Raw genomic sequence first — 20980 nt, forward strand, 5'->3', positions numbered from 1 at the left:
AGGTCAAGAAGCCCTTCTGTAGAGAAAGCAAAATCCTGAGGGAGGATAGTTTATTACACTTGAGCATTGCATGTAGCCCTGAGCTTTCCCTGTCAACTGAGGTTAAAAGATAAACACATTGGGCTCAGAGTTCTCAACATCTAAAAAAAGGAAGCAGATGAGTTCACAAAATGATAAGCGAAACATAATTTTAAAATGACAGTGTTTATACAGTTTACGAAAGGATTATTTTATAAAGGGTAATCAAGTTACACAAAGGGATGTAGCATAATTTGATGAAATTCTTTGAAATCAGCAATTGGAAGTAGAATAGCTATGCTAATTGTATTGACTAGCATATAAAATTAGCCACAGTGTCTCATTTCCAACCTTTCTGGAAAAGAGAGAATTCACTGTTTATGTCTTTCTTTAATGGTAGATTTACCCACCTAATATTATTTGATTAAACTTGACATTAATATAGGACATTAATATAATATATTCCCATGAGCGCACACCAGCTGAGCAGCAAGGGAGGCCTAAGGGTATAAAAAGAAATTGAGCTGTGATTAAATATCTGCTATTAATAGGTCATACCATGGAAAACTGGCATGTAGACAGTGCCAAATAATCACTTTAGGTACCCACTGCTTCCAGCTCTGGCATCTACTTTCTCAAAGGCAAATAAATAAAACAGTGGTTCCGGTCACAATTATAGACAGGGGCAATACAGGATAGGGGTTAAGAAAACAGTCTCTGGAACCACAGACTGGTTTTCCACCATTTATTAGCTCTGTATCCATAGGCAAAGTCACTAAACTTTACTGAGTCTCATTTATTTTCTTGTCTATAAAATAAAAATAATAGAAACCTCAATTTCAGGGCTCCTCCTAGACTATACAGGGTCCTAAAGAAGTCTCTGTTTTGTGGGTCTCCTGTCTATATAAACAATTTGAGTCACCAAAAATCAGCATGCCAGGGTCATTCCAGCCATCCAGTCTCACAAAATCCTGTTAAGTGGGTGCCGTTTGGCTGGCAGTAATGATGCACTTGGCCAGCCACCCTACTGGAATTGGTAGCTAGTTGTGGGGACCCCAGGAATACCCCATAGGTATGAGTGCTGGAGCTCCTTGGAGGATCTAGTTAACTCTAAGCAGATTACTGTAGAGGACTGGAAATACTCCAGAGGCACAGGGCTAGAACAGGAATCATGCTTGCCCAGGTCCAAGGATAAGATATATCTCATAGGACAGTAGTCCCCAATGTTTTTGGCACCAGGAACTGGTCTCATGGAAAACAATTTTTCCACAGACCTAGGGGATGAGAGTGATAAGAAGTGGCTGTAAATATAGATGAAACTCCACTCACTTACCCACCACTCACCTCCTGCTGTGCAGCCCAGTAGAGTGGTACCTGTAGAGTGGTACCCGTAGAGTGGTACAGGTCCATGGCATGGGGATTTGGGGACCCCTGTCATAGGATCACTGGGAAGATTGAATGAGATAATCTATGTAAAGCTCGTGACTCAATGTCTAGCTCATAGTGAGTCCTCGGTATATGTTGGCAATGATTTATTATTGCTCTCATCATTATCAATAATGTTCATTGCGTCTCATGCCCAATTTGGTTTTCTTTCAGTGGATGGCTGCATCGACTGGTCAGTGGATCTCAAGACATACATGGCTTTGGCAGGCGAGCCAGTCCGAGTGAAATGTGCCCTTTTCTACAGTTACATTCGTACCAACTATAGCATGGCCCAAAGCACTGGGCTTAGGCTGATGTGGTACAAAAACAAAGGTGATTTGGAAGAGCCCATCATCTTTTCAGAGGTCAGGATGAGCAAAGAGGAAGATTCAATATGGTTTCACTCAGTTGAAGCACAAGACAGTGGGTTCTACACTTGTGTTTTAAGGTGAGTGCTACGTGAAAACATTGCTCAGCGTCACAGGTGAGTCTTGTTTAGGGCTGGAGTGTGTAAGGGTGCCTTATGTTATACAGTGGATGTATTCTTGACAGGCTACAGTGCATGTGCAGCTTCTATACATTTCTTTTTAATTATTTATTAAGACAACATAGCAAGTTCTCATCACATTTTCATAAAGCAAGATTCCCATTTACTGTGTGTACTCATTCAATTCATAAAATTTTGTGATTCATTTATTCCCTATCTCCACTCTTTCCCCAGGGCCTTATGTAAACCATCTCTGACTTATGATGGATGGTTGGACTTATAATTTTTCAATTTTATGATGGTGCAAAAGTGACACATATTCAACCTAAACCACACTTTAAATTTTGAATCTTTTCCATGTTAGCAATATGTGGCATGATAATATTTCATGATGCTGGGTAGTAACAGGCCGTAAGCTGCAGCTCTCTGTCAGCCATGTGATCATGGGGTAATCAAATGGTATACTTAAAATCACTCTGTACCCGTATAACTATTCTGGTTTTCACTTTCGATAAATTACATGAAATATTCAGTACTTTATTATAAAATAGGCTTTGTATTACATCATTTTGCCCAATGTGAAATGAAACTGTTCTGAGCACATTTAAGGTAGACTAGGCTAAACTATCGGAGAAGGTGATGGCACCCCACTCCAATACTCTTGCCTGGAAAATGCCATGGACGGAGGAGCCTGGTAGGCTGCAGTCCATGGGGTCACGAAGAGTCAGACACGACTGGGCGACTTCACTTTCATGCATTGGAGAAGGAAATGGCAACCCACTCCAGTGTTCTTGCCTGGAGAATCCCAGGGACGGGGTAGCCTGGTGGACTGCCATCTATGGGGTCGCACAGAGTTGGATACGACTGAAGCGACTTAGCAGCAGCAGCAGCAGCAGCAGGCTAAACTATGATGTTCAGTAGGTTAGGTGTATTAAATGTATTTTGACTTCAGGTATTTTCAACTCGGGTTTCCCAGGTGGCTCAGTAGTAAAGAACCTATCTGCCAATGCAGGAAACACAGAGATGCAGGTTCGACCCCTGGGTAGGGAAGATCCCCTGGAGAAGGAAATGGCAGCCCACTTCATTATCCCTGCATGGGAGATCCCATGAACAGAGGAGCCTGGAGGGCTATAGTCCATGGGGTCACAAAGAGTAGAACACGACTGAGTGACTAAACAACAGCAACAACAATGGGTTTATCAGGCCATAACCCTAATGGTTAATACAGGAAGACCTGTATTAACAAATGTTTTTGTATAGAGCTACTTGGCTCAATGGAGAAGGCAATGGCAACCCACTCCAGTACTCTTGCTTAGAAAATCCCATGGACGGAGGGGCCTGATGGGCTGCAATCCATGGAGTCGCTAAGAGTCGGACACGACTGAGTGACTTCCCTTTCACTTTTCACTTTCATGCATCGGAGAAGGAAGTGGCAACCCACTCCAGTGTTCTTGCCTGGAGAATCCCAGGGACGGGGGAGCCTGGTGGGCTGCCGTCTATGGGGTCACACAGAATCGGACACGACTGAAGCGACTTAGCAGCAGCAGCAGCAACTTGGCTCAATGATCTTGATTTCTGGCCATGAAAATTACCTAAAGTATCATTTAGGTCAGGGTCTCACCTTTCTTATTGAAGGAAAATAGTTTCAAATGTTTCTGGGAGATCTTTTAACAGGAGATCTTTTAATTTCTGGTGAAATTCTTTGTGGAATTTGCAATGTGAATTTGAGTCTACTGTATCTAAGTATTCAATGTGGGACCCTATAAACATATGGTCCTCCTGTCTTCCTATATACTATACTGTGGAAGATACCACAGATACAGTTCCTGTTTGTAAGAAGTTCATAGTGACAGGAAATCAGTTTTTTGCTCAGGAATTCCACAGTATGTCCTTCCTCCCCTCTCCATCTCCCCTCGTCAGGGTCTAAGATCTCAAATCTCAGATAGAGACTGTATTAAGTGTTGAAGTAGGTAGCTGAGGTGACTTTAAACACATTTTCAAAACTGCCATTTGCTAAGTCTGATCTTGCTCACCAGGGATCTGTACTCTGTTGTTTGATTTTACGTTCTGGGAAATGCAGACCCTTCCATTTTTGTTTCCTGTGGACTTTGTCTGATGTCAAAGCTATGTCACCTCTTCATCAAAAGCACTTTGAAATTCCTGGTGTGGCCTCATTGTTCAAAAGGGCAGGAGACCAGGTGGTATATAAATAGAGAGCTTTCTTGATGCCTTAAGAATCACTTTTGTATGTGTGTTGGGAGGAAATATTGGGGAAACAAGTTTTGTCTCTTTGCGGTGGGCAAAAGCCCCAGAATAGTGGCAAAAGTAGCAATCATTCTGACCACACCCTTAGTAATAAGCAGCATTTTCACCTCCTTGGACAGCTCTTGGCAGAACTGAGAAGTGGGTGTAATTTGGCTTCACTGTCTGACACTCTGTTCTTTAGGGTGCTGCTACTCTCTCTCTGTTTATACCTTTTTCATTCCCCACCCTCTTAAATCCTGCCAATCTAAAATAGATCATTTTTCCTCCTCAAATTCCACTTGCTCTCTTTTGTTTTCACAAATTAAATATTTTATTTGCAGAGCATCAGCCAACTACATACAGGTGCTATATTTATAATGAATTACTGAATTAATTACTGCTTACTTCCCCTGCTCTGCTTATTTCCCCAATCTGGCTCTCTTTCCTCTCTTCCTTAAAAAAATATAACACTCATGTACTCATCTTACCCTTTCCCCTATCTGATAAATGCTAACAGTCTAGTGTGTATCCTTGCATGCATGTGTGCTAAGTCATTTCACTTGTGTCTGGCTCTTTGCGACCCTATGGACTATAACCTGTCAGGTTCCTCTGTCCATGGGATTCTCCAGGACACTGCAAGAATACTGCAGTGGGTTGCCATGCCCTTCTCCTGCGGATCTTTCCAATGCAGGGATCGAACCCACGTCTCTTACGTCTCCTGCATTGGCAGGAGGGTTCTTTACCACTAGCACCACCTGGGAAGCCCGTATCCTGGCATACCTTCTCCTGATTCTTTTAATTGCACAAGTATATCTACATGGGGATTTTCTCCTCACTGTTTTACAAACTAAAAACAGAGTTACATGTTTCCCTGCATTTTCTTTCCTTATTAAATATATATATTGGAAATATTTCCAAGTCAACTGATAGAGAGTGCACTCATCCTTTTAAATATATACTGTTCTGTGTTGCTCAGTAGTCTATGATATCACAATTTAGTCTATCATTTTGCTATTTATGTGAATATATTTTTTGTCCCTATAAAAAGTGCTGCAATAAAAGCTCCCAACTGGTTTTTAAATATTCTTTTAAATTTTTAGATCAGTTTTAGACTTACAGAATTATTTCAAAGATACTCCCGAAAGTTTCTGTATGCCCTACACCCATTTCCCCTAGTATTAACATTTTCCATGACTGTGGTACAATTGTTATAATCAATGAGCCAATCATCATTAACTGAAGTCCATTTATTTTATTCAGATTTCCTCAGATTTTGCTTAATGCCCTTTTTCTGTTCCAGGATTCCATCTGGGAGACCACCTTACATTTAATTGTCATGTCTCCTTAAGTTCCTTTTGGCTGTAGGGGTTTCTCATACTCTTCTTGTTTCTAATGGCATTGACAGCTTAAATAGTACTATTCAAACATTTTGTAGAATGTCTCTCAAATCTCAACCTGATAATTTTTCATGCTTATACTGGGGTAATGTGTTTTGAGGAGGAAGAACACAGAGGTAAAATGCATTCTCATCACATCATATCAAGGGTAGGGAGTATCAGCATATATTATCACTGTTCATATTGACCTTGATCATCTGGCTCAAGGTAGTACTTGTCTTTCTCCACTCTGAAGTTGTTATTTTTCCCCTCCTTTTTCAAACTGTCCTCTTTGGAAGGAAGTAGTTTTTCAATAGTCCATACATATGAAATGGTAGTTACGCTCCATTTCATTAAGAGCAAACTATGTACATAAGTGAAAGTGTTAGTCGCTAAGTCATTTCTGACTCTTGCAACCCCGTGAACTGTAGCCTACCAGGCTCCTCTGTCCATGGAATTTTCCAAGTAAGAATACTGGAGTAGGTAGCCATTCCCTTCTCCAGGGGATCTTCCTGATCCACGGATTGAACCCAGGTCTCCTGCACTGCAGGCAGATTCTTTACCATCTGAGCCACCAGGGAAGCCCATATCTATATAAAATTATTTAGATTTCTTCTGCACGGGATATTTGTTTTTTTCTCCCATCTATGTATTCAATCATTTATTATATCACTATGGACTCATGGACATTTATATTATACACTGGGTAATAATTCAGTGCTACTGTATTTTCTGGGTCAAATTCATCCACCTTTGGAAGCTCTTTCAGTTGGTGCATCTGTCTCTTTGACATAACCTCCTCATTGTTTTTTGTTGTTGTTGTTTTTGTAATCTGCTTGTTTGTGCTTTATCTCTTCCAGAATGGCATTAAGTGAAGTAGCTAGAATTTGGGTATAAATAATAAACATATTTTTCAGGTCTAGTAGTGATCACTGACTCCTATTTGGATCATAGGCTCCAAATTCAGTCTATGCAGGTGATGTTATGCCATTGCCAAGAGAGTGACATTTATAGTGAAAAAGGCTCTGCATTTGGCAATATCTATATCACCTAAAATCTCAAATTTGATACTACTTTAAAGTAATTATGGATTATTTTCCTATCCTTTATCAACCTCATCAAAAGTTACTCTACTGATTTCAGTGTGGTTAAAAAAATGCAGATATGAAATATTTAGTAACATTCTCCAGCCATTTAACTCATAGCAAGAAAAGTTTACAGATTGTGACCTTTCAGTAGCCAATCACTCATTTTTGTGTTTTTCTTTGGCTAATCTCAAGAATGATTACTTGAATTTCTCAGCATGTCAGTGGGTTAGTAATAGAGGGATGGTGGAGAAGTGAGTCATATTTTGAGAGCCATGCTAATCCAAGAATTACTGTCTATCCCCCTTTCTACTCAAATCTTTTCAGTGGAGGAGGCACTTAGTAGAATAAAAATGATGAGAGTAATCTTTTTTGAGAAAATCCCACATATCACTTTCTCAACAACTTGGAAAAGGGGTGACTTAAGCTATGGATGAAGATAGATGTATTCATGTAATCCTGAATGAATTCAAGATATTGAAAAGAGTGATTAAATATAATTGAATATCTGTAGAAACCTATGTGTTTTGGGATGAGAGTGGCCACATTCAGAGAATCAGTGATAAGTTCAAAACCACTATGGCTATTTACCTCTCTGATTAAGTAAACAGAATTAGGAAACTCCTTCTTAAACAGGAAGATAATCCAACTATTTTCGGTCTTTAATAATCACTGAAATAAGTGAAGTCCTCAAAATCTGAATGCCTCACAAACTCTTTGTGAAGGGTTCCTTAGTGCATTTATTCAGTTCTGAGGCATGACATTTGCCCTGCTATTCATCACATTTGAGTGATTATTACTCTTGCAGAATAACATCACCAGAAGAATTGAGGGGAATTGAAGGTATTTGAAATAAATGTAGTATGGGGCTAATCTTTGGATCTATACAATGAATACATGAGGGTTCATTGTCTTTTTAAATTTTTGAATATATTTGAAATGTTCCATAATTAAAAAGAATAAGAAATAAATATAAGTGTACAAAAATTTCACCTGATTTTAATGGCCTTTAAATGATCCTGACCAAAAAGTACCTATGTAGCATATATTAAGTTTTATATTTCAGTCAACAAATATTCATTGAGCATGTACCATGGGACTTCCTTTATGTCATACTGCAAGGAAATTTATGCTTTTAGAAACAAAAGTCATTGTCCTAGTCTACCTAAGACACTAAGAAGTACCTTTTATCACCTTCCACCCACCTAACCTACTCCCCACCATGGTAACCAAGAGATTTTCAAGGACTGAACATTTCTCATAATTCAATTCCAGCTTAACTATTGATCTTTGAAAAGTTAAGTGTAAACAAGTTGGTTGCCCAGGTAGTAATTTCTAGGATAGCAGATAGTTTTTTGTAGGAAAAATGAGATCCTGAACCTTAGAGAATTATCTGACTTCAGAAAAGATCCAGATTGTGCAGCAGGGTCTTAAGACTGCAGCAATGGCCTCTTCTGGCCTGTGTAGGCTAGAGTGTTATGCGGTTAGTTATTTTTTTCCTCCTATTTTGGTTTATAAGTGGGAGTCCCTGATACAGTTATTTTTGTAGCAAATATACATAAAAGAACACATATATAACCTGAAAATATCATTTTTTAACCTCCACAATTTGATAATCTGCTTATTTTAAAAAATTGTGCATAACTTAAATGACAAACTAGTATCAGTTATAGTTTATTTTCATTGCATTAATAGTAAATTAGACATGGTATAATGTTTAGAATATAACCATATTATAACACATTAGCTTTGTAATAATCAGAAATATAATCATTCTATTTTATAATACCTATGTTATTTTCAATTCCAGCTTATTTACTGAGGGAAAACAGATATTTATAGTTTAGTCAGCTGGATTACCTGCTTGGTAAGAATTAATGGGTTATATTTGATCATTAGAAAACAAGAATTAATTTCAAGTAATCACTGATGAGCTACCTAACACTGGTATTCATTTAGTTCCATTCCTTTTATCATTACACAAGTTCAGTGATCTTCTGTTTTATGATTATTTTGTTGATATCAGTGTTTCAACTTATTTCAGGAGTTGCAAATTCAAAGTCTTTCCAGTGTCCAACTAGGTAATGTAATGGTTGTGGCAGGCAGGTGATCTGCAACATTTTGGAGTGGTGGAGGCAGTAGTAATCTCCTCGATTATCTCATTTGCATGTATTCTCTGGCCACCAACTTGGGCTCACTCTTTCTGTACCACAGTTCCAATAATGTATTAACTCTACCCAGAGCTGCAACTCACTGGTCCCACAATTCTTTCACTATCCACCACTCTCTTTTCAAACTAACAGTTTAAATTCCATGATCAGTCAATTTAATCAATCTCATATATACCCTCTTGTTTTCCAAGACCCTTTTCCCCTTTATCTTACTCACTTGTGAAAACCACAACACTGTGTAAATCCAACTCTCCATCTATGCTTGTATTTGTATCCTTCTAGCTGAACCTGACCGAAGGAAACCATATAATGTTCACTGATCTCACTTTAAATTCATTATCATGAACCTCAAATGGATTCTTAATGCTGTCACATAGTCTTATGGTATATTACTGCACCATTCAGTCTCCTGTCTTCCTAGATGACTATTTAACATCTGCTCTTCTCAAGCCTCCAACATCTCCTCCCCTTGTTTCCCATTTTACTGAGAAAAGATTGAGGCAGTTAGGAGAGAACATCCACTACATCTATCCACCTACTGGTATCTGTACCCACATACTCTGCCTTCAGGTTTGTTGTTATTGATGGACTGGCAAAGCTCCCATGTAAGACCAGTCACTTCACTAATACACTCGATTCTGACCATGTTTGCCTACTCGAGGATATCACTGAAGCCATTCTCCCATCTCTCTTATCATGGAAGTTTCTATTTCTACTGAATCATTTCCATCAGCATACACACAGGTCAAGGTCTATGCTTCTTAATTCTACTTCCCCTGACAGCCACTGCCTCCATTTCTTTGTTTCCATTTGCAGCAAAACTACTTCAAAGAAACTGTTGTCTGCACTCACCATCTTAAGCTTTTTTCCACTAATTCTCTGTTAAACTACTTCCATCAGTGACTGAGGGAGTGAAAGTTGCTCAGTTGTGTCTGACTCTTTGCGACCCCATGGACTGTAGCCCACCAGGCTCCTCTGTTCATGGAATTCTCCAGATAAAAATAATGGAGTTGGTAGCCATTCCCTTTTCTAGGGGATCTTCCCTTGCATTCTTCTCTTGCATCTCCTGCATCTCCTGCATCAGGTGGATTCTTTATGGTCTGAGCCACCAGGAAAGTCCCTTCCATCAGAATTTTACCTTAACCACTCCACCAAAACTGGAGTCTCCAATGACTACAACAATGCTAAACCCAATGGTCAGGTCAATTTTCACTCCTCTTTTTATAAGATCAGCACATTTAGCACAGTTGACTATCCCTTCTTTTTGATATATGTTCTTTACCTGAGTTTTAAAGAGTCACACTCTCTTGTTTTCCCTTTATTTCATCAGTTATCTTTTCTGAAGTTCCTTTGCTGACTCCTCATATTTCTCCTGATCTCTTAATGTCAGAGGACTCTTAGGGCCTGGTCCTTAGTTTTTTCCATCTTTATTAACACCACTTCCCTCCATGATCTGTTTATGCAGTCTCAGTTTTATATACCATCTGTACACTGGTAACTCCAACATAGATACCTTCCAACCCAGATCTCTCTGCAGAATTTTTTATCCAACAGACTTTTCAGCATCTCTACCTACATTAAAACCAATAGATCCAAAACGGAACTCCTGATCTTCCTCCTGTCTCATCATTGGGTTCCTAGAAAGTGAATCCTGGGGCAAAAAGTGAATATGTATTAGAGAGTGTGTGCTGTGTTCTCAGTCACTCGGTCATGTGCAATTCTTTGTGACCCCAGGGACTATAGCCTGCCAGGCTCCTCCGTCCATGGCATTTCCCAGGCAAGAATAGTGGAGTGGGTTGCCATTTCCTTCTCCAGGGGATCTTCATGACCCAGGGATTGTAATCCCAGGGAAACAAGAACAAGGTAAAAGCAAAGTGAGGCAGTGAAGAAGGAAGGGTATTTTTACCTACTTGATCCAGGAGGAGAATAGGAGAACAGTTTATCTCTCTGCTCCCATCTCCCATTGGTCAATGTATTATTATTCCACAGGGTTTTAACTTCCTTGACCTTTGGGGATTACATAATCTGTGCCTTCCATTCCACTGCTGGTCCAAGCCAAGCTCTCTTATCTGTCTTGTTACAATAAACTCCTAATTAGTTTCTCTGCTTTCCTAAATGTCTGCCTTCAATCTTTTTTTTAAACTTAATTTTTATTTTATATGGGAGGACAGTTGGGCTTCCCTGGTGGGTCAGATGGTAAAATAATCTGCCTGCAATGTAGGAGACCCAGGTTCAATACCTGAGTCAGGAAGATCCCCTGGAGAAGGGAATGGCTGCCCACTCCACTATTCTTGCCTGGAGAATTCCATGGACAGAGAAGCCTGGCAGGCTACAGTCCATGGTACCACAAAAAAAATGGAAAAGCCCCACCTCCACAGTATTTGAAATCATCTTTTCCACTACTCTCATGCTCACTATTTATTACATAAGACAGCTGCCCAGAAACCTCTCTCATCATTCCTCATTCTCATTCCCAACTAAAAAACTTCCCTTAGAATGCATTTTCCTCTTTTGTCCTCTTTCATCTTCTATCTCTTGCTTTTTTTTTCTCTTTTCAATTTCTTGTTCCCCTTTCTAATATAATCTAAACTAGGATTGCTCTTCACAATTTTTTTCAGCTCTTTCTGCCCATTACACCTATTTTTCACAGAAAAAGCCCTGAAAATGATCTAGAACACAGAATCTCTGTAGAAGTTTCTGGCTTTGGAGAGGCCTTTTCAGCCAAAAAGAGGATTATTTTTCGAGGGCAGAGAGAAGCAGAGACCTGCCAACGCTAACTTCATGTCTTTTATTCCATCACACATGAGAGGAAGCAAAAAGTAGTGTAAGAAATAAAACAGTAGGAGAAAGTAAGAAAAACTAACTTTTGACTTATAGAATTATGATGTTTGAGGTGGTGCTTGAGGATCTGAATCAGGTGGCAATAGTGTAGGAATTACCAGGCAAGTTAAGCAATGTTCAAGAGCAAGGAGGCAGTAAAGCATGGGCTATGTGCAGAGAAAAACAGGGAGGTCAATGTGGCTGGAACCAGCGTTTATCAAGGCTTTTTTTTTACATGTGAACATAATAACACTTAGTTTATGGAGGTTTCAGATATATTTTTGGAATGTGAGATTTTAAGACATTGACCAGTTCTTAGAAAATAAGATAAAGGACAGAACTAATGGGCACCTTACCATGCAGTCAGATAACACTGCATGTTTTTAGCAGGTGATGTTTCCATGGAGAAAAATGTATATTTATTTATTATTATTTTTTTCTTTCCTCTTTTTTTTCTTTTGTTTTTATTTTTTAAATTATGAAAGTACAATAACACATTTATAGGAGACTTGGAAAATACAGAACAAAGTTACATACATTTATATGTAAAGATAAAGTTATACATATATGTATATATTACATAAGTTATGCTGCTGCTAAGCTGCTAAGTCGCTCAGTCGTATCTGACTCTGTGTGACCCCATAGACGGCAGCCAACCAGGCTCCTCTGTCCCTGGGATTCTCCAGGCAAGAATACTGGAGTGGGTTGCCATTTCCTTCTCCAATGCATGAAAGTGAAAAGTGAAAGTGAAGTCACTCAGTCGTGCCCGACTCTTAGCGATCCCATGGACTGGAGCCTACCAGGCTCCTCCGTCCATGGGATTTTCCAGGCAAGAGTACTAGAGTGGGGTGCCATTGCCTTCTCCGACATAAGTTATATACATATATAAAATTTACATTCATATACATACATATATAAAATCAGTATATATTGAAGAACTGACTCAATGGAAAAGACCCTGATGCTAGTAAAGATTGAAGGTGGGAGGAGAAGGGGACAACAGGGGATGAGATGGTTGGATGGCATCACAGACTCGATGGACATGAGTTTCACTAAGCTATGGGAGTTGGTGATGGACAGGGAAGCCTGGTGTGCTGCAGTCCATGGGGTCGCAAAGAGTCGGACATGACTGAGTGACTGAACTGAACTGAACTAGTGTATGTTACAATTATTTTTTATATAGGTAAATTAAGATTTTTGGTTGGAGGTTCAATATCAAACTCAAAAATTAGTAGAATGAATATACAGAAAAGTAGAAGGAAAATATACAGAAAAGTAGATCTGAAAAGCACCATGAACCAATTCAACATAATTAAGATTTATACAATGAGAAACTGTGTATTTAAAAGGAATAAATTCCCTTCTCTGATTCAACCCTTATTAACAAAGGAGATGGTGCTGACCTCAGCATTATTAGTCGAAACGTGCACTCCAAGTAGTTTTCTCAGGAACAGGAATGAATGCATACGGCGCCATCCCCACTCTCTCACCACCCTGAAGAATGATCCACCTTGGCAAGCTAGCTGGTTAATTTTCAACAAGTACAGTCTCCATCCATGGCTATGAAGTGGAAAAAAACCAAGTAGGATGGCGGTGTGTAGTTCCACGCCAGGGCCTTTATCTCAGTAAAATGAGACCCAGATTAACACGAAGCTACACATATTAATTTCCAGACTAGATCATACTCTTTGCCAATAATAAGGCAATATACCCTTATTTAGGTTGAGAGGTGCTACATGCATATTTTCATTTTTCAGCCCCATTACCCTGACCCTCCCAAAGCCTTCCTCTGACTCCCTGTAAAGGAGAGTATTTTGGCCAGATTTCATATTTACATTCATCTCTTTTACTCTCGGGCTTCCCTGGTGGCACAGCGGTAGAGAATCTGCCTGCCAATGCAGTAGATGAGGGTTCAATCCCTGTGTGGGAAGATCCTCTGGAGAAGGGAATGGCAACCCACTCCAGTTTTCTTAACTAGAAGATACCATGGACAGAGGAGGCTTGAGGGCTATGGTCCAGGAGGTCGCAAAGAGTCAGACTTGACTGAGCGCCTTAGAACACAACATTTTCACTCTCAGGCAAGATCTCTCTCTCTCTGTCTACCTCTATACATGCTCTTCCCTCTCTCTCTCTCTATCCCCTTTTCCCTCCCTCCCTCTGTATCTTATCTCTTCCTTTTCTGAGTCTAAAACTTACCCTGAACTATAACAACGCCCCCCCCCACACACACAGATTCTACAAACATAGAGGATGCTTTCCATAAATATGGGTCACTGATTTACTGGCTGTAACCCTCAGATCACTAGGGTCTGGGGATTTTTATTTTGGTTGGATGAAACCTTTTCTTTTTCTAATATGTTAAGTCTTGCCAATAGAAAGAGAAATAGATAGCAGGGAGGCACTTATTATGAGATGACAGTGCAAAGAGTGATGCTTTGAATGGCAATGTTCTATAGCATGGTCCAAGGTCACAGAAATTTCTAAATCTTAAGGCATGTAGGGAAATTTCCCATTAGATAACATTGTTGTATAAACAATCTTGCAAACTTTTGAGTTTGATCCTACTTGACATAAAACAAAGATTGAAAAGCACTGTTGTTTCTAAATAAAATATGACTTTTTTACTTCACATCATTTGAGACAGGTGTAGCCAAGTTTAACTTCTCTAAGTCATTCCCTTTCGCTACTTTGCTTGTCATTTTCTCAAGCCCAGAGAGGATCACTACTGTATTTCTAGACATAAAAATCACTGACTTTGACCAAACCCTTGGCACCTACGAAATGTCTATTTCCTCCACTTGCTCACTGAGACTGGGTCTTTCTTGTGTGTGCGTGCTCTGTCACATCCAACTTTTGTAAGCCTATGGACTGTAGCTCACCAGGTCCCTCTGTCCATGTGATTTCCCAGGTAAGAATACTGGAGTGGGTTGCCATACCCTCCTCCAGGGGAATCTTCCCAACTCAGGGATTGAACCCTATGTCTCTGATTTCTCCTGCATTGGCAGATGGATTCTTTACTACTGCGCCACCTGGGGTCTTTCTTGAAGCAACATCATTTTTATAGCTGTCTTACTCTTGAGCTGCTCATCTAAGCATTGCTAGCCCAAGGGCTCAAAGGCCAAGTCATATCACCTCTGTTGGATGTGTTGAGGATATTTAGTGATAGATGTGGAATTAACTTCAGTTTATTAAATCCTTTCCTCTGTATGTACAGAGAGAGAGTGAAAGTGAAGTCGCTCAGTCATGTCCGACTCTTTGTGACCTCGTGGACTGTAGCCTACCAGGCCCATGGGACTCTCCAGGCAAGAATACTGGAGTGGGTTACCATTTACTTCTCTAGGGGATCTTTGTGACCCAGGGATCAAACCCTGGTCTCCCGCATTGGAGGCAGACGCTTTAACCTCTGAGATATCAGGGAATACACAGAGAGAAGAACCTTTATATTGAGTGTGAAACACAAAATCTTGAAAATCAGTATCTTTCCCTTAATCCTATCAAACATAAAACCCAAATCCCAACAAACCAAATCATTTACTGAAAAAAAGTAAGTTATGGAAACAATGTTTATTACCAAAGTTAAGTGTCTGGTGCCCCTCTGGAACCACTCACCTTCCTTTCCAGAATCCCCTCCTAGGTTCCTATTGCAATGCCTTTTGATTTTCTTTCATTTGGGCCCAGTTTGGCCCACTGGGAAACAGGATGTCATCTTTTCTTTCCCCTTCCCCATTCTACTTGTGAAAGTTATTCCTAAATATGCCATTGTTCAGAAGCCCACGCTCCCATCCTGACCTCCTCTCCTTACTCACTCTCAGGTCCCTAGTCTAAGGTGTACATAGGCAAAAGCCCTCTTGGTTTCCCACCCCTTTGTGATAGAGATCAGTGTCTGTTCTCTCCTCCTGTCTCAAAGGAGGAGGTGGCCTTTCCAAGCCTACCCAAGCCAGTAAATTAACTTTATTTTTCGTATATTTGTGAATATTTATCTTACTTTCCTAACACAGAGGTATATAAAGAAATAAAAGCCCTCTATCCTACTTTCCCTACCCTACTCCATTTTTCTGGGTAAAAAAAGTTTTCCCAGAGCATTTCTATGCTTATATAAATCCATAATATAAAAGGAATACACAAACACACACGTGTGTATGTCTAATACATATGCACACAGACTAATTTGGGGAGTAATTTTGTTTCATGTAAGGTACCACTGGCCGTCATTTTTTTTTTTCTTAAACAATGCACTGAACATGTCTCCAATATAGTATGTAGGATCTACTTCATTCTCTTACATATTTCTTGCATGTTCAAGCTTTCTACAGCTATCTCCTTCCCCATGGCCTAAGTTTCTCTGGTATTCAAAGAACTCTCGCAGTCTTGTATCCCACACACATCATTCCTTCCCTTCATAGTTAAAGGTCCTTGAAGAAGAGCCCCCCCCCTCACTGAGCACTTTCTCACTTCCACTCACTCCTCAGTCCTTGCAATTGGGCTTCTACCCCCACCCCCCACCTAGACTGGCTCAAAGATCAGACATGGCCAAACCCAATGAACACTTTTCATGTCATAGTGCCCCACTCCCTGGAGCCCTGGGCACTGCTAAACACACTGCCCTTGCAACTCTTTTCCCCTGTTTCGAACTCCTAAGTATTTCATTGCCTCTATGGTTCCCAATCTGGAGAAGGCAATGGCACCCCACTCCAGTACTCTTGCCTGGAAAATCCCATGGATGCAGGAGCCTGGTAGGCTGTGGTCCATGGGGTCGTGAAGAGTCGGACATGACTGAGTGACTTCACTTTCACTTTTCCCTTTCATGCATTGGAGAAGGCAATGACAACCCACTCCAGTGTTCTTGCCTGGAGAATCCCAGGGACGGGGGAGCCTGGTGGGATGCCGTCTATGGGGTCGCACAGAGTCGGACATGACTGAAGCGACTTAGTAGTAGTAGTATGGTTCCCAACTGGGGTGAATTTGTTCTCCTGTGAACATGTGGAGACATCCTTGATTGTTACAATCTCTTCTGGGAGTGTGGGGTGTGCTACTGGCATCTAGTGGGTAGAGGCCAGGGATTCTGCCAAACATCCTGTAATTCACAGGCCACCCCTCTGGAGATAAGGTATCTACATCATCATCAGATGACAGCCAGTTGCACTGTCAGGAGTGCTGAAACTGTGAAATTCTACCCTCCACACATATGCTCAGTTGTGTCCTACTTTTTGTGACCCTATGGACTGTAGCCCACCAGGCTCCTCTGTCCATGGGATTCTCCAGGACAGAATACTGGAGTGGGTTGCCATCTCCCCTAGGGGATCTTCCTGATCCAGGGATTGAATCTACTTCTCCTTTGTCTTCTGCATTGGCAGGCAGGTTCTTTACCAAGCAGCCACCTGGGAAGCCCCAAATTATACCCTATAAAGATATAAACAAGCCCAAGAAGATTTCTGTCAAGTGAAAGCCTTTTAATAACTAGCTAGGGATCTGGCAACAGATCCTGGTAACAATTATGCACATCTGCCCCCAAAGGAGACAACCAAGAGTCACATCAAGCTGCTGTAGAAATGTCCCAGGGTTAGTTTAGGGTCATAAAAAGTTTCAGTCTTTAGGGTCACAGTTCCCAGTGAATGTTCAGGGCTCCTCCAGTTGTGCCTCAGTCTGGTCCAGGTATAATTTCTCAACATCATTCCACCTGTGGGCTAAACCATACATTTAGCTCACCTCAACACAGCTTAGTTATCAGAGAGGGAAATGCAGACCATCATCCCCCTCCTCCTTTTACACCCTCCCTCTGGAAATTGATTTCCCATCAGGGTGGGTTCTATTATACATTTCTGAATTTACTAGGACCTTTGTAGCTGGACTCCCCTCCCACTGTAATCTGGGGAGAGAAAAAAAACTCAGGATTTTTTGGTCCTTTGGTCAGTGGTCTAGACCAGCAAACCCTCCAGGTACTATCAGTTGCTGACTCACCTTGGCAGTGGCACAAGTTCCCTGTTCAGATCTGCCTGTCCCTAGTTGGAAGTGGAGACTGGGGACGATTCTCTTGTCACGAGGCTGAACAACAATGACAGCAGTCCTTGTCTGCAGCTGGTGCTGGCATCCTCTGTATGAAGCCCTGAGGGATTCCTTTAGGATTGGTGAATCTGTGCCCTGTTGTAAACCTGGGGTTAACTTCAGGTCTGCTTTGTTTCTCATATAACTTGCTCAGAACATGAATGAACTTCTTGTCCAGTTCATTCCTGGAGACGTGGGATGCAGGAATCCCCACTAGTCCACTCCTGCTCCAACGATCTACAGCCTAGTGAAGGGAGGGGTAATGCAGGGAGTTGGGGTGCTATATACTGGCTGCCCAGGTCCACCAGATACTAGGTTTGGGAAAAGAAATACAAACAGAAGCTGCAGCAGTTCTAGCGTGTCGAATGCTAGTGGTCTGGAACACAAACGGGGTTGTCAAAAACAAGTCTTTTTCTCTATATCTCTCTCTCCCCTTAACCCCCCAATCTACACCTTCCCCAATCACTATCCCATACCTTCTCTCCCACCCCTTTCACCTCCTCTCTCACAACTCCTTTCCCCCATTTAACCACCCACCCTTTCTCTCTATTCTTCCCAAGCCCTCTTCCCCCCCTCCCCTTCCCCTCCCTCTGAAAACTGATCTCCCATCAGTTAAGTTTCTATTCTGTTTCACATTTCTGAATCAAGGGTTCTGTAGCCAGATATCTCTCCCACAGCGGAAGCAAATTTTCTGCCTTGAAAAATTCATGGCTTTACACCAAGGGCAGTTCCAATCCCCTGGCCTTCGAAATGCTGTAGGTTTTCTCTGCTGATGGGGATCATAGTCACTCCTATTTCTGGTGGGTTCTTGAGGGTCTATTCCCCAGGCCCCCCCATTAGACCAGAAGCTAAAATCAAAGGGCCTGCGATGGGGAGATGCTTGAGCTGGAGCTCCTGCTGTGACTGCTGCTGCTGGTGAGGATGATGCACTTGGGGATAATGTGGGTGTGGATGGTGTGGGTGCATCTAGAAAAGGAGATGAGTATGAGTATGTGAATGAGGCAGGGAGCTGGACAGGAAGGTTCCATGGAGAGGCTGTATACATGGACTTGGTTGTTTTACATAGATAACGACTGGCTCTTTCCATGGACCTGTGATCTCCCTTCCTCTGCCCACCAGAGGTGTGACTTTCCTGGTCTACATCGCTGAGAAGCTGCATAATGTCTACAACCATCTCCTCTGCTGCCTCCTCAGCTTCCTCTGCCCCCGCAGCTCCCGCCCCTTCCGCATCCTCCTGTCTTTCTCCTCTTGTGGCTTCAGAAGCGGGAGCAGGAGTAGCAGTGGCCCCTGCCTCCTCCTCTTCTTCTTCACTGGTTCCTTGTGTCTCAGGCCCACTGGCAGCGGCCATGGCCAGACCTGGCTCCTTGGCAGCTCGTTCCTGCAGAGACTCCAGCTCCTGGAGGAAGTGAACAGAGTTGAGACCTGTCCTGGGGGCGAGGCTGGGGCTGGGACTGGGGGCTGGGGCAGGAAGCAGGGCAGGGACCAAGTAATCTTACTGCCTGGAAGAGCTTCCACCTCAGCTGATCCCTTTCCTTCCGCGTCTTCTCCAGGTTGGCCTGCATTTGTTGCAGCTGGAAGGCTGCTTCCTTGCATTCCACCTCGTGCTGTGCCATGAACAACTTCAGGTCTGAGGCCAAAGCATGTGCGGCCGACTTGTGCAGCCCAGCTAAGTCGTGCAGCCACTGCACCCTGTGCCCGTGTAACTGGTTCTGTCTGCAGGCAAAACGCATGCCCAGGGCCAGGCTGCCCCAGGCACAGGCCTCTTTGGCCTGGCCGGGCACCTGATGGTCCTCTAGGATGGCCTTGAACTTATCCTCCACCTTCTCCCAGGACAGAGAGAGATTCTCGAGGTAGAACTCCGGGCCTTTCGCGTGCCTGGACATCCTCTCGTTGATGAAAGCCATCACTTTACCATGCCAGAACCCACTACTTGGGTCTTCAGGTTTCAAGGCCATGATGACTGAGTGCCTTTGGGGCTTGGCTGGCCCTGCGGGACGATTCAGTCAGTCCTCTCCCTCCTCTCCCCCCATCCCTTCAATGTCTTCTCTGGTTGCTCCCCGCCTCCCCCGCCCCCCACCCTGCCGCCATCTCACACCCTCCTAGAGACCCTATACCCTGCCTCAGGACACCTCCCACCACGCCTCACCTCCTGTCAGTGGGAGTGCAAGCCCAAACAAAATCACTTACCACAGCAAAAGAAATGTTTTTGATCTCTATCTCCCTCCTGCCCTCCCTCAGAGAGGGCTCTGAAGAAAAGAAAGTTTCCTACAAACCCTTCAACGTGCTTGCCTTTGGACTGTTCCAATTTTCAAAAACGGCAGGGATGGGAGAGGTGTGTGAGGAAGATTTCTCCCCTCCCCCGGAAATAAGGGGACCTCCTATACTGTTCAAAGTCTTTGAAGTCACGGAGAAACAGGAGTGGTCAGAAAAGACTCATAACCAAGAACATGAAGGGCTTGTAATTGAGTATCAAAATTCTCAACCCCCCACCATAATGGTTTGTCCTGCTCATGAGACCCGCCCCTAGTACTGGCAGAATAGTCTACAACCGGAAACAGCTACAACAGGAAACAGCGCCACCCCCTGCCCACTCAAGATTCTGTGAAAAGTGAAAGAAAGTGAAGTTGGTCAGTTGTCTCCAGCTCTTTGCGACCCCATGGACTGTAGCCTACCAGGCTCCTCTGTCCATGGGATGGATCTTCCCGGCCCAGAGATCGAATCCAGGTCTCCCACATTGTAGACAGATGCTTTTACCCTCTGAGCCACCAGGGAAGTCCTCTGTAGCTGCCGTTATGAAGTGAAGTGAATTGAAGTCACTCAGTTGTATCCGACTCTTTGCGACCCCATGGACTGTAGGCTACTAGGCTCCTCCCTCCATGGGATTCTCCAGGCAAGCGTACTGGAGTGGGTTGCCATTTCCTTCTCCAGGGGATCTTGCTGACACAGGGACTGAACCCGGGTCTCCTGAATTCCAGGCAGACGCTTTAACTTCTGAGCCACCATAGACACAGCAAAATTCTGATACTTGGTCAGCAAACTTTTATTATTATTATTAAGGGTATGTGGATGGACAGAGGAGTCTGGTAGGCGGCAGTCCATGGGGTTGCTAAGAGTTGGACATGAAACTTCACTTTGACTTTTCACTTTCATGCACTGGAGAAGGAAATGGCAACCTACTCCAGAGTTCTTGCCTGGAGAATCCCAGGGATGGGGTAGCCTGGTGGGCTGCCATCTATGGATCGCACAGAGTCGGACACGACTGAAGTGACGTAGCAGCAGCAGCAGCAGCAGTAATTATTTGAGACTTTGTAG

At 42.5% G+C, this 20980-nt stretch overlaps 2 protein-coding genes across 2 annotated transcripts in view; one reads left to right on the forward strand and one right to left on the reverse strand.

The window, feature by feature from the left end:
• IL1RAPL2 (interleukin 1 receptor accessory protein like 2) overlaps positions 1-20980 on the forward strand; it is a 1181612-nt gene that overhangs the window by 615782 nt on the left and 544850 nt on the right. Inside the window, exon 3 of the mRNA XM_070785442.1 lies at positions 1618-1891. Coding sequence (XP_070641543.1) covers positions 1618-1891 — 274 coding nt within the window. The remainder of the gene's footprint in view (positions 1-1617; positions 1892-20980) is intronic.
• Positions 18309-19623, reverse strand: TEX13A (testis expressed 13A). The gene is made up of 2 exons (XM_070784083.1): positions 19165-19623; positions 18309-19064 (listed from the first exon to the last, which is right to left on the reverse strand). Exons 1-2 carry the CDS (start codon positions 19621-19623, stop codon positions 18312-18314), a joined length of 1212 nt encoding a protein of 403 aa, XP_070640184.1. The 3' UTR covers positions 18309-18311.

The sequence above is a fragment of the Bos indicus genome, chromosome X (assembly GCF_029378745.1).
Source record: "Bos indicus isolate NIAB-ARS_2022 breed Sahiwal x Tharparkar chromosome X, NIAB-ARS_B.indTharparkar_mat_pri_1.0, whole genome shotgun sequence".
NCBI classification, from domain to species: Eukaryota; Metazoa; Chordata; class Mammalia; order Artiodactyla; family Bovidae; genus Bos; species Bos indicus.

Bases quoted from the DNA above. Each gene is read 5' to 3' on its own strand.
- TEX13A (XM_070784083.1), bottom strand. From the start codon at position 19,623: ATGGCCTTGAAACCTGAAGACCCAAGTAGTGGGTTCTGGCATGGTAAA. The intron at 19,065-19,164 runs GTAAGATTACTT...CACTTCCTCCAG, and splicing joins GGTGGAAGCTCTTCCAGGCA to GAGCTGGAGTCTCTGCAGGA.